Raw genomic sequence first — 13,609 nt, 5'->3', positions numbered from 1 at the left:
CTCATTATTGTACGATTACACAGTGACAGGACAACCGGTGGGAGCACTCACTTCCATAAAATATCTGAGAGTTGCATACAGGATGGTCTGAGCTGTCAGCCGCTGCGACTGAGCGGTTCTAGGCGCTTCAGTCCGGAACCGAGCGACCGCTACGGTCGCAGGTTCGAACCCTGCCTCGGGCACGGATGACTGTGATGTCCTTAGGTCAGTTAGGTTTAAGTAGTTCTATGTCTAGGGGACTGATGACCTCAGATGTTAAGTCCCGTAGTGCTCGGAGCCATTTTGATGTGAGCTGTAATAATCACATAAAATTAACTACAGGTAAGGCAGATATGAGACTCAGATTCACTGAAGGAATCGTCAGGTAGTGGTTTAAAAATACTCGTTCGACCAATAATTGGATACTGCTCGTCAGTAAGGCACGGTATTTGTACCAGGTAATACCGATAGGGAAAATATAGAAGATGCAAAGAAAAGTGATAGGTTTTGTTACAGGTTCACTTAATGAGCAGAAAAGCATCAGAGAGACGACGGACGACCTCCGGTGGCAGATAACGCGAGAGAGGCATCCTCTGTCACCGTGTGGTTTATTGTCGGAACATTCCGAGAGTGTAAGCTCCTAGAACAGTTGACGAATGTATTGCTTCCTCCGACATATATCTCGTGAAAAGACGAGGAAGATAAAATCGGATTTGAGCCCACACGGAGACTTACAGGCAGTCGTTCTTCCCGCGATGCGTACACGACTGAAACGGGGAACTGACTGTGGTACACAAAGTTCCACCTGCGAGGTCACTCGACGAGTACAGATGTAGGTGCGGGTACGAAGGAAAAATAACTCGGCTGCAAACCCGAGGGACGTGCCATTTTGATTCTCACACATTTCCTAAGGCCCCTCTTAAATTTTTACTGTTCCATTTAGGGTATATTTAACTAGGATGTATGGGGACACGAGAATTAAACACTAAAATTCCCCGAGGTTCATTCTTACACGTGTAAGGAATATGTTGTGCAATACGTATCCGAAGTACATTTGAACAAATTGTTCACTTAGTAACATATTTTTATTGCATCGATATAATACATTTACATCAGTAAATAGATATGAAATTTTCCTGAAAAGTAATATTAACAACAGGTTAGGAGATATAAAGGTTGTCATTTACGTATGTCATAATTTGCTCGAGTCTCGTTCCTTACGTAGCAGGTGCACACGTCAGGACACACGGTGTGTGTGTGACGCGCTGCTCCACTCTCGGACTCCCACGTCCCCCGGCGACGGCTAAGCCGCGGTGGACGTGGGGCTGCCCAGCTCCTCGGCTGCTGCAGCCGCCGGTCCCGGCTCGGGCTCCGAGGAGGCGGCCCCAGTTGAGAGTCCCGGCGCGGTGCGGGGCGACAGCGGCTGCGGCTGCGGCAGCCCCTTCGGCGGACGAGTGCCACAGTCCGCCTCGGGTTCGGCGGAGGACCTCCTGACGAGTCTGCCTATGACGACTACCTGTGGGGGTTCGAAAATAAAATGCGGGTTATTCTCCGTGTACCTGTCGAACAGCCGGGTCTATCTGCCTCGACATATGATAAGCTTTTTAAAATAATTATCATTTTATTATTCGGTCTGCGTTGCAGTTCTTTTTTTTACGTCAGATGACATTTTTCGATCGCACTGCATCGTCTTCAGAAATAAGTAGTTGTACCAGACAACACGTCTATTCGAAACTTCCTATCGGAGTATTTCTTAGACCCGAAAACAATTCAGAGTCATCAAAATGTCATTTACATAAAAAAAGTAGCTGAGATTAAACAATAAATGAGAATTATTTTAAATATCCGTACAGTTGCTGACCCTCTCGTGAGGTATATGTCAGCTATATTAGAGACGATAAACTTCAGAGACGAAAATAAGTCACGACCTTAATGCAGGACACTGGTGGCTTAGCAGCTCTGCAGATCGTGTAAAACAGGTAGGAAGGAAGGCAGGCAGGGTAGGTTTTAACATCCCGTCAACGTCAAAGTCATCGGGGACGGTGTGGAACCGGTACTCGGCAATCGCGTGACACCCCACCGAAGACGTGAGTTGTGGCAGTGAAGGGGTGTGTACCGGTCAATTGTATGGAATCGGAACAGTGAGGTAGGTCTGTGCAAAGATGTGACAGAAGCGGAGAGAGGAAGTATCTCGTTTAGACGGCCCCGTCACCACACCGTCGACATAGGCGGCCGACGAGTCGGCGTATCGACGCAGACTGTCTGCCATGTCTACGAGATTATAAAAATTGTCGTCTCGGTCACGTAATATTTCATTAAATTTCGGTACCGACCTTAGGTTTGCAGCCACTGTCAGATCTAAAAATTTAGAAGCTCGTGTAGGCCCGTAGACAGTACGTGCAGTCAGTAGGTGTACCGACTACGTGCCTACATTACGCTGCTTAATTTTTAGATCAGACAGTGTCTGCAAACTCAAAATCGGTAATCGTTTAAAATACTACGTGACCGAGACACTGACCTCTACAATCTAATCCGATACAGAGGTCACCAATCTCTTCAGGGGGAATGAACGACCTCATTTCGCGAACAGCTTACCGTTCGGGGCCCTCCGGTGCGACACAAGAATGGCGGTGTCGGAAGGTTTCTGACTGACGGGAACCGGAGACGAGTGTCCCGCACTTTCGTCCACGGGAACTGCCGCCGTCAGCCGTCTCGGGCTCGTCGCAGTCAGTTTACGAAAGGACGTCGCAAAAGGAGCCACGGGAGGTAACTGTGCCCACAGTGGAGAACAGAGCTTCACAACTCGACAGTGGGCGAGTAGTCCGATTTGACGAGTCACAATTTTGCATCTCGTTCGAACGACGTAAAGCGTCGAATGCCCTGGTGGCCCTGTGAGACGTTTAGCTCGTACGGAGGGTGTAGCTCGTGCTAGATGTGGTTCTGTAACATACTGGAAACATTATTCCTACTGTGACTCTATCCCCACTCGTTCGGGTCAGTGCCCACTAGAACGGAGACGCGTATCTCGACATTCCCAGTGACCGGGTGTCGCCCTTCCTTCTGCACATTCGTGACAGACACTCCCACCTTCCGAGGCAGTAACGGCCACACTCGCAGGGCCTTTCACGTACGTTCCTCGTTTCACGATATACGGGCATCCCGATGCACTTCGGTGGCTCCCCTAAATATTACAATAAGATGTACATTCGAGACGTCTGGGGCCGTACGGAACGTCGACGTCCTCACGACTCGGTAGTGCGACGTTATCCGATTGTTAACGAATGGTGTTTAGCCGGAGTCGGGTGCACACTTACACACATTTTGTGTGTCGGGCTTACGTCAGAATAGATAAATCGTAAATAGCCGTAGAAAGCAGGTCGTCACATTAAAAACCGTACTACAGGAATAAAATTAAATTCAGAATGAGGAAACATCACCTAATTAAATGTAGTACATTTGAGGACTCTTCGAAAATTGAGACGACTTACGTTTACTGACGACACTACCCTACCGATAAAGGGAATCGTAAAATGGAAAGTTCAGACTCGGCCAGAAGAATAACGTAGCAGGCACACTGCCGTTCTACAGCTAACGATGTGACCCTGAATCTCGTAACTACTGTCATTACGAAATGCCTAACAAAACACTGACGGACTATTCGAAAACTCTAGCGTTTGCCGAGGATACGGATATGTCGATAAAGGACCCGAACGTGTCCGTACCTCGTAGGAACGGGTAAATAGTGGAGCGGGCCTACATCTGGCTCACAGCTAACAATTTACAAAAAATTCGTATTACACAGATCGAAACAAATAACACTGACTTACAGGTTGCAGAGAATGCAAAATCTAGAAAGCAATACTAGGGACAGACAAACCTGCCAGCTACCGAACAGTACGTACTTTACCCCCCCCCCCCCCTCCAGTCCCACGTCAAGCGATCTCCTTTTAGTGCATCTCCTCACACTGGGTGAGACTCGACGTGTCGACTTTTTGTGGGAAAAACGGGGCGAGGTGGCACAGGCGAGTGGATACGTTAAACAGAAAGCTGTGTTCTTCTCGCTTCGTCTTTGCAGTCGGCGTTGTTTGCACATTTTCACTCAGTTACAGGGCACAGTAAGGGAGGTGAAAAAAGTTTGTAGTAAGAATAGATCATCCGAAGCTAACGAGGGGACTCCCGTCCTCCGTCGGAACTGAGGATTCTCGTACTTCGATTCCGACACAGTTATTCTGATAGGGTACTTTGTGGTGAAGGTGAAATTAGATGAACTGTCCAATTCGGCATTATATACTAAAGGCAAAAATAATTCCACGTAACTTTATAACCCTACCTAGAATGTAAGTATATGTTCCGATGCAAAAGTCTACAATAAGTTGCCAGTGGACATCGGGCACGTAATACGATATTCCCAGATATACACAAACGGAGCAAACTGGTACCTCACTGAACTATCCTATAACTTTTCAGAATATCTGGACTCTGCATTGTAAATTCTGGTTAACATCAATATCCATCTTAAACAGGTTTTACAGTATTACAGGCAACTGACAGAAATCTCCAAATTCTGCCTGCAGTGGCCACTTCTGCCATTTAATGTACAACTCGACTCGTTCCACTTTCCTCGACGCTCTTCTCGATTATTCAGTTCTCGGAACATCGTGTGTGAATGACTTGACTAAATCTTTTTACAGTGTGAAACTTCAAAGTTTGTATTATCAAATGAAAGTTAAAATACTTTGTTGTTTTTATCTTATCTAGCAGTGTACATTCACTGTATATTCATACATTGGAAAGTTCTGATGGAATGTAAGAGTAAAGGAGGCCACTCTCCGATTAGCAGAAGCACTGAGCCATAAAGAGGAAGAAAACTTGCTAGCTTCTGGAATCTCTCTCTCTCTCTCTCTCTCTCTCTCTCTCTCTCTCTCTCTCTGTCTGTCTCTCTGTCTCTCTAGTTTGTTCCTATCGGTGAATTGACACCTCTGTTGTTTTGAGAGTGGTCTCCTTTATTCCTATATACATTAACGCTCTTGAGAGTAGTACATCGTAGCAAATTCAGGTCGGAGGAACACTCCCTAATGTCCTAAAAGAGCATTTTGTGGGATAATTTGTCAAGCCTGGGTACAGTTTTCCTGGTCCAAAGATGTTTAGTATGAATTATTTGTGGTGTGAACCGAGAACCGACCTGCAAAGGTCTGTTCGAGGGATTGGGAGTACCGACTACTACTTCCCAATATATTTATTTCTTAATGAAATTTGTCATTAAAAGCCATTAGCTCTATTCGTGGAAACTGCCCTAGAGGTAAGAATAATCTTCACAAAGATTTAAAGTATCTTTCTTTGGCCCAGAAAGGTGTTCACTACTGTCACAGATCTTGGCAGTTAAAACTTGGTTTCAGAGGATCCTAAAGGATTTATTGATGGTGAATTCATTCTACTCCACTGACAAGTTTCTTACTAGAACTGACTGATACACGTACTATTGATTACGACAAATAATGTGTTATGTAAAGTATGGCATTTATTTATTTATTTATTTATTGCTTTCTTTGCATAGAGTTCAACAAACATGATGACTTTTGCAAATGTCAGTATGTTTTACATTGTTCTGAGAGTTTCTTTTAAAATACAAACAAAAAAAAAAGTTGATATAAATTAACAAAACTGCAATACAAGCACACGAAAGAGAATGTAAAGCTACAAAAGTAGATATACAATAAAAATATGCCTAATTTCCAATAAAAAAATGCGAGCTCACATGTTTTCAATTGAAAATTCAGAAAGTGAGTATAACTATTTCTTTGTCAAGAATAATTTAAGTTTCTTTTGAAGATATTTCCACCATGCACGTACAAGTCTTTTTGGCAATTTGTTAAACCAGACTTGACTACTGGTGTACGGGCTGTGGTCTGTTATTTTTAGATTAGTTCTTTGCCTAAAGTTATTTTTATGTCTAATATTCTGATCATGTATGTAATTGCATTTTCTAGAAACTTTTTGATGATGCACAAAAATAAAATTACCTTGTATTTATATAAGGAATATATACTGAAAGGTAGTTAACATTGCACAAAAACCTCTCTACAAGAATTGTGGTGACCTAAACTGTGCATTATTCTAATTGCCTTCTTCTGCAGCAACATTTATCAGCTGAGGTGTGTATCCACAGCACAGCCCCATAATTCAATACCGCAATTTAGTAAAGGATATATTGTTCCACAGCAGGCAGTTTTGATACTAGAGTTTGTAACTATTTTTGCTATGCGACTGAGTAGATATAATCCCCTGCTAATCTTGCCACATATGTAGTTAATATGATCTGACTGTCACAAGTTTTCATCTAAGTAGGGGCCTAACAATTTACAACTATTACTGTCTGTTGCTTCAGTTCCACATACATTTACAGATGTACGGTTAGAGTTAACAGTCTTACATGATAATAATTGTGATTTGTTAACATTTGCATTCAGGTCTTGTTTGTGAGGATACCCAATTACATTTATTACTCCATCTGTTGCAGAAGATGTAAGTTCACAGGTATTTTTTCCAAAAAACAACAGAGCTCACAGTTTTGGATTTTTGTGGCTGGATGACAGCAGAGAGACAGACTAAGAAGAGAGAGGGGCCACGAATTCACTGTCTCACTAGCAGACTGGGAGATTAAAACATGCTCATTAATCTGATAGGTTAGCTTTCTGCACTGCTTCCAGTTTGACAGGAAATTGGCAGCAATAGTATTGCTGGATCTTTTAAGCTATATGCCTGAAGTTTCTTTATTAATAGGTCATGTTTAACCGAATCAAATGCTTTAGCAAGATCAAGGAATGTGCCTGTTGCCAAATTTCCTTCATCTATTACACTATATACACTATGAAAAAATTCTGAGATTGCTGTGACAGTGCTGTGGTTTTTCCTGGAACCGTGTTGTGTTTCTGTAAGTAGATTATTATTATTATTATTATTATTATTATTATTATTATTATTATTATTATTATCATTATTTCTATTTTTCTCAGACCTTAGGTCTGGTTAAAAATGGAAAATGACACGGACCTTGATCAAGCGTGACTTCCTTTTAATTGTACGGTATATTTTACATTGCATTTAGGAACTTTCGGGTAATTGAACACGTATCAATAATTACGGATTTCTGTAGTTGTATATATGCGTTTGGATGTAGCTGTATTGCGTTGATGTACTGGTGGATATTGTGTGGTATGACTCCTGTAGTTGATAGTATAATCGGTATGTCAACCTTATCCTGATGCCACATGTCCTTGACTTCCTCAGCCATTTTTCAATTTTTTCTCCTGTTTTCTTCTGTATATTTGTTGTATTGGGTATGGATATTTCGATTAGTTGTGTAAATTTCTTCTTTTTATTGGTGAGTATGATGTCAGGTTTGTTATGTGGTGTTGTTTTATCTGTTATAATGGTTCTGTCCCAGTATAATTTCTATTCATCATTCTCCAGTACATTTTGTGGTGCATGCTTGCTGTAATATCTGGTGTTTATTGTTTGATCCTGTATTGCAATCACGAATCCTTCTGTCTCACTGTATATATTGCCTTTTCTTAGCCATGTGTCTGATGCGTCTTGATCGATGTGTGGCTGTGTTAGATGATACGGGTGCTTGCCATGTAGTGTTTTCTTTTTCCAATTTACTTTCTTCGTATCTGTTGATGTTATGTGATCTAGAGGGTTGTAGAAGTGGTTATGAAATTGCTTTGTGTATTTTGCTAGTTTCTGCTCGTTCTAGAAAGAATTTTCTTAAATTGTCTACCTGTCCATAATGTAGGTTTTTTATGTCGATGAATCCCCTTCCTCCTTCCTTTCTGCTTAATGTGAATCTTTCTGTTGCTGAATGTATGTGATGTATTCTATATTTGTGGCATTGTGAACGTGTAAGTGTATTGAGTGCTTCTAGGTCTGTGTTACTCCATTTCACTATTCCAAATGAGGTCAATATTGGTATAGCATAAGTATTTATAGCTTTTGTCTTGTTTCTTGCTGTCAATTCTGTTTTCAGTATTTTTGTTAGTCTTTGTCTATATTTTTCTTTTAGTTCTTCTTTAATATTTGTATTATCTATTCCTATTTTTTGCCTGTATCCTAGATATTTATAGGCATCTGTTTTTTCCATCGCTTCTATGCACTTGCTGTGGTTATCCAATATGTAATCCTCTTGTTTAGTGTGTTTTCCCTTGACTATGCTATTCTTCTTACATTTGTCTGTTCCAAAAGCCATATGTATATCATTTCTGAATACTTCTGTTATCTTTAGTAATTGGTTGAGTTGTTTATTGGTTGCTGCCAGTAGTTTTAGATCATCCATGTATAGCAAATGTGTGATTCTCTGTGGGTATTTTCCAGTAATATTATATCCATAATTTGTATTATTTAGCATGTTGGATAATGGGTTCAGAGCAAGACAGAACCAGAAAGGACTTAATGAGTCTCCTTGGTATATTCCATGCTTAATCTGTATTGGCTGTGATGTGATATTATCTGAATTTGTTTGGACATTAAGTGTGGTTTTCCAGTTTTTCATTACTATGTTTAGGAACTGTATCAATTTAGGATCTACTTTGTATATTTCCAATATCTATAGTAACCATGAGTGGGGTACACTATCTAAAGCTTTTTTGTAATCAATGTATGCGTAGTGTAGCAACCTTTGTTTAGTTTTAGCTTGATATGTCACCTCTGTATCTATTATCAGTTGCTCTTTACATCCTCGTGCTCCTTTGCAGCAGCCTTTTTGTTCTTCATTTATAATTTTGTTCTGTGTTGTATGTGTCATTAATTTCTGTGTAATGACTGAAGTTAATATTTTGTAATTTTGTAGATTGTTGGTAGTATTGTTATGGGGCGATATTTAGCTGGGTTTGCTGTGTCTGCGTGATCTTTAGGTTTCAGATAAGTTATTCCATGTGTAAGTGTATCAGGGAATGTGTATGGCTCTGCAATGTAACTGTTAAATAATTTAGTTAGATGGGAATGTGTTGAGGTGAACTTCCTTAGCCAGAAATTTGCTATTTTATCATTTCCAGGGGCTTTCCAATTGTGCGTAGAATTAATTGCTCGGGTGACTTCATGTTGCAGAATTATCACTTCAGGCATTTGTGGTATAATCTTGTATGTGTCTGTTTCTGCTTGTATCCACCGTGCATGCCTGTTATGTTGTACCGGGTTTGACCATATGTTGCTCCAGAAGTGTTCCATGTCGGTTATGTTTGGTGGATCGTCTATTTTAATGTGTGTGTTATCTATTGTTTGGTAAAATTTCTTTTGGTTTGTGTTGAATGTTTGGTTTTGTCTCCTTCTATTTTCACTTTTTTTGTATCTTCTAAGTCGTTTGGCCAATGCTTGTAATTTCTGCTTCTTTTCATCTAATTGCTCTATTGCTTCTTGTTGTGAGATTTTACCTAACCTTTTTCGTTTTTTGTCTGATATTTCATTTCTTATAAATTGTGTTAGCTGTCCGATGTCTTTTCTCAGTTTTTCTATTCTGATCTGTAGCCTGTGTTGCCATGCTGGTTTTGTGGGTTTCTTCTGTGTGTCGGTTGGTTCTGATCTCTGCCTAGTGTGTATATTTAGTGTAGTGAGTACTCCTACATAAACCAGTAGTTGTAACTCTTCCATAGTTATATTTTCATTTATTTTGTTGTGTATGATTGTGTTGATAGTTGTTATTGTTGTTTCGACTTGTGGGTTATTTGGTGGTCTATGCAAGAATGGTCTAATGTCTGTATTTGTGTCTTTGTATTCTATATATGTCAACTGAAATTTCTCTTCTATATCTAACATGTGTGTCACTTCGTGTTCTATTTGTGCTTGTTCTGGTGGCTGTCTTAAGATTTCGTTTTCCTCTGATTGTTTAATTGACGCGTTTTGTTCTTTGTTTGTTTTCTCTGGGATGTTTGAGTCCATTACTGTATTTTCTTCTTTTTCTAATTGCACATTATTTTGTTCCAGTATTTGTTGTACTTGTTCTTTGTTGTTTGTTGTTTGATGTTTTCTAATTCTGACTGGGGTATCCTGTTATTTTATATTGTTACACGGATCTGTTCAGCTAGTCATCGTTCTGTTAAAAATTTTAATTCTGGGTATCTGGTAATAAATGTTGTTTATACTTGTGATCTGTTTCCAGTAGTGTTGGTTCCTAGGTTTGTTGCTTGGTAATAACAGAACATGAGGTGTCGGTTAACTTCATCTGACCATCTCACCCTCTGTCTTTGTTTTCCTTCTAGAGTGGTTGCAGGAAGCATATCCTGCAAAATACCTCTATTTGGATTTAAATCATTTTCCAGTTGGCTAGCAGTGTCGTTACCATTGTGGGCGGGCATAGGGTTCAAGCATCATCCCCGACCGTGACGGCGCTTGTCCGAGGCTTCTTTAGTTCTGTCCTGAACCAACTAATCACACGAAAAGGGGGGTTAGCCCTATTAGTGGTTTGTTCTTTTCGTCGCCTTTTACGACTGGCAGAACATACCGAAGGCCTATTCTTTTCCCGGGCCTCCACGGGATTTATTATTATTAATATTTTTGTGAAAGCAAAACATATTCAAAGATTTATGGGATTAATGAAATTGGACTAATACACCAGTTAATGAGAGAGGTAATAGGTTTAACTAATTCTTTGTGACACTTCTTAAGCAAAGCACTAGATACCTCATCCCAACCAGCTGAGTGCTCGGTCTTTAATGTGTCGATTATTCAACTTAATTCGTATTCACTGATAGTTCTGAATTCCAAGTTTATACTTTGGTGTGAGCAAATGTTTAGCTGACTGTTTTGGTCAACAGATTCAACTGGGATACCACATGTATATTTATTAAAAATGACACAAATTGCCCCCAGATCTTCTATTAATTGTCCGCTCCCGGTAGCCGAGTGGTCGGCACGACGGAATGTCGTACGTAACGGTCCGGGTTCGGTTCCCAACTGGGTCAGAGATTTTCTCCGCTCAGGGACCGGGTGTCGTGTCGTCCTTATCGTCACCATTTCATCCCCACGCACACAAGAGTTGCCGAAGTAGCGTGTCAACTCGAAAGACTCGCACCGGGCAAACGGTCTACCCGATGGCAGGCCCTAGCCACACGGCATTTCCATTTTATTTCTGTTAATTTTCCCCCGTGCAATATGCTTACTTCTTCTGTATTCTCTCTCGTGCAATATGCTCGTTTCTTTCGTATTCGTATTTGATGGTGCTTTCCAGTATCGATTAATGAGCTTCCGAGATACTATACTCACATCTCCATTTCTTCATTTCAGAAATATGATCAGTGTAAATAAGTGTTGTAAACTTAATTGCTGAGTGATGATGTGTCACTACAATAGCACAGTCACCTTCGACACTTGTGTGTAGTGTAAACTCACTTCTTCTGTGGCAAGTGTGGTAGCACAGCCCTCTCCCCCACTAATCTCTTAAATAAAAATAGGTTTAACATTTCTGAGTGTTTCTCTACAATTAAAACCATTTTAGTTGGAATATTTGAAATTAACATTAGCTTTTCTCTTTTCTTGTAAGTATGTATGTAGTATTCATCTTTCGTGTTATTTAATCTTCAGGTTGAAACTTCCTGGCAGATTAAACTGTGTGCCAGACCGAGACGAACTCGGGACCTTCTCCTTTCGCGGGCAAGTGCTCCACCGACTGAGCTACCCGAGCACGACTCGTGCGCCATCCTCACAGCCTTACTTCCACCAGTACCTCACCTCCCACCTCCCAGTCGGTAGAGCACTTGCCCGCGAAAGGCGAATGTCCCGAGTTCGAGCCTCGGTCCGGCTCGCAGTTTTATCTGCCAGGAAGTTTCGTATCGGCGCACACTCCACACTCTGCTGCCCCCCCGGGGGGATCGCCAGTCTCGGGCGGGTTTGTGCTCGACTGCCACGGGGCCCCAGCCTTTTCAGCCCTTCTGTGCTGCATATCTATCCTCTCGCTATTCTTTTTCCCCTCCCTCGGAGAACGCGTCCGGGATGTTATTGGGAATTTTGTGCACCGTTTGTCGCTGACGTAAGAACAGTCTCACCTTTGTTTTTCACTCCTTTTTCCTTTCTTCGTTTCCCTTATCTCGTTCCTTCGCTATGGCGTCCGTTCTTCTCGCTCCCCGTGTGCTCCTGAAGGCCGGCCCGTGCGTCTGACGCGTAACGGGTGACTGGCTGACCTGTGTTTCCCGGCCCCGGGTCGACAGGTAGGAACCCTCACACGTACCCCCTGGTACGGGCCGGGCGCAGGAAGGGGTGATTGCCTGAGCTGCAACCTTCCCAAATTGCCAATTGGCCCCTCTGTTATATGTTAAGGAGGTGTGACGTCACCTGAGGTTGGTGCGCCCCCTCGTAAAGGAATCCTGCAGTTGGGAGGAGCGTGCCACCGGAGATGCTGGCAACTGTGGGGGATTTTCTCGCACCGAGTCAATCGTCTTCCCCATCGACGTCTACGAAATGTAAACATAATGAGGCTAACGATTCGAAGGTTCCTCACGGTCTCGTGTACTGAAGACAGTCAGTCATTCGCCACGGTAAATCCGTTTATTATTCAGAAACGTGTTGATGCAATTCCTGGCCCTGTGAAATCTTGCTCTCATTTACAGAATGGCACTTTGCTTTGGAGACTGCAACAACTGCTCGCTGCCTCGCTACCCTGTTCGTGTCGAGGCCCATAGAGCTTCGAACTCTTCCCGTGGTGTAATTTACACCGGGCTGCTCGAAGGTCTAACCGAGGCCAAAATCCAATCTTACCTCGTCGATCAGGGTGTCATTCCTGTCCGTCGTGTAATGAGAAAGGTAGATTCCTTCTTAGTGCCCACCTGCACTCTTTTCCTCATCTCTGATACAGTGGTGCTGCCATCCGAGATCAAAGCAGGCTACGAAATTATCACAGTCCGGCCGCAGATTCCAATCCCGATGTGCTGCTACCAGTGTCATCGTTTCGACCACACTACAACGTCTTGTCGACACCCAGCCAAATGTGTCACCTGTGGCAGGGACGCACACGAGGGCGATTGTCTGCCTCCTCCTCCCTGCTGTATCAACTGCAATGGCGGCCGTGCCGCCTCCTCTCGGGACTGTCCCGAGTATCTCGATGAGATTCGGAGAAAGGAAAAAGTGCCTTACTCGTAGCTCGCAAGTTACTGGCTAGTCACGAACCCTGTGTCCTCCCGTCTGTCACCTACAGTTCTGTTCTCGTTACCCCTCGCTCCGTGAAGGACGTGGCCACGCAGACGTGCGACCTCCAGTTCAGCTCTGAGGCTGAGGAATCGCCCGGTGTCGAGGTAACATCGCCATCCCCCTGTCCTGCTATGCAACAAACCGTCAAACTCTCGCCTCGAGGGGCGAATCCACCAGCTACACAACCAGTAGGCAGGAAGGGACAGAAGGAGTACTCCCGTGAAGACTTCCTCCGTCCCTCCAACTAAACAACACCCGAGTCTTCCTCTAACCGGAAAGGCTCGAAGAAGTCCACCGGAGGCAAACGGTCTTCTCCTTCGCCAACTCGATGGTCGTGTTCGACGGTGTAGCCACGTGGTACCTTAGCCCAGCCGGTGCACACCACCAAACGTTTTTCAGTGTCGGACTTCACGGATCGACTGCACGAGCAAGCCGACGGTTCTGTGTATCCCGTGTAGCA

The 13,609-nt window shown here is 42.9% G+C and overlaps 1 protein-coding gene across 1 annotated transcript in view; it reads right to left on the bottom strand.

Annotated features, from left to right (window-relative positions):
• Window positions 1-1,282: 1,282 nt before the first annotated feature.
• The window catches only part of LOC126109557 (uncharacterized), a 109,416-nt gene continuing 97,089 nt past the window's right edge, over window positions 1,283-13,609 (bottom strand). Inside the window, exon 6 of the mRNA XM_049914572.1 lies at window positions 1,283-1,495. Within this exon, the coding sequence (XP_049770529.1) occupies window positions 1,283-1,495 (213 nt within the window). The remainder of the gene's footprint in view (window positions 1,496-13,609) is intronic.

The sequence above is a fragment of the Schistocerca cancellata genome, chromosome 12 (assembly GCF_023864275.1).
Source record: "Schistocerca cancellata isolate TAMUIC-IGC-003103 chromosome 12, iqSchCanc2.1, whole genome shotgun sequence".
In the NCBI taxonomy this organism is placed as follows: domain Eukaryota; kingdom Metazoa; phylum Arthropoda; class Insecta; order Orthoptera; family Acrididae; genus Schistocerca; species Schistocerca cancellata.
Note: the sequence above shows the minus strand (reverse complement) of the source record. Positions and strands in the feature narration are given on the sequence as shown.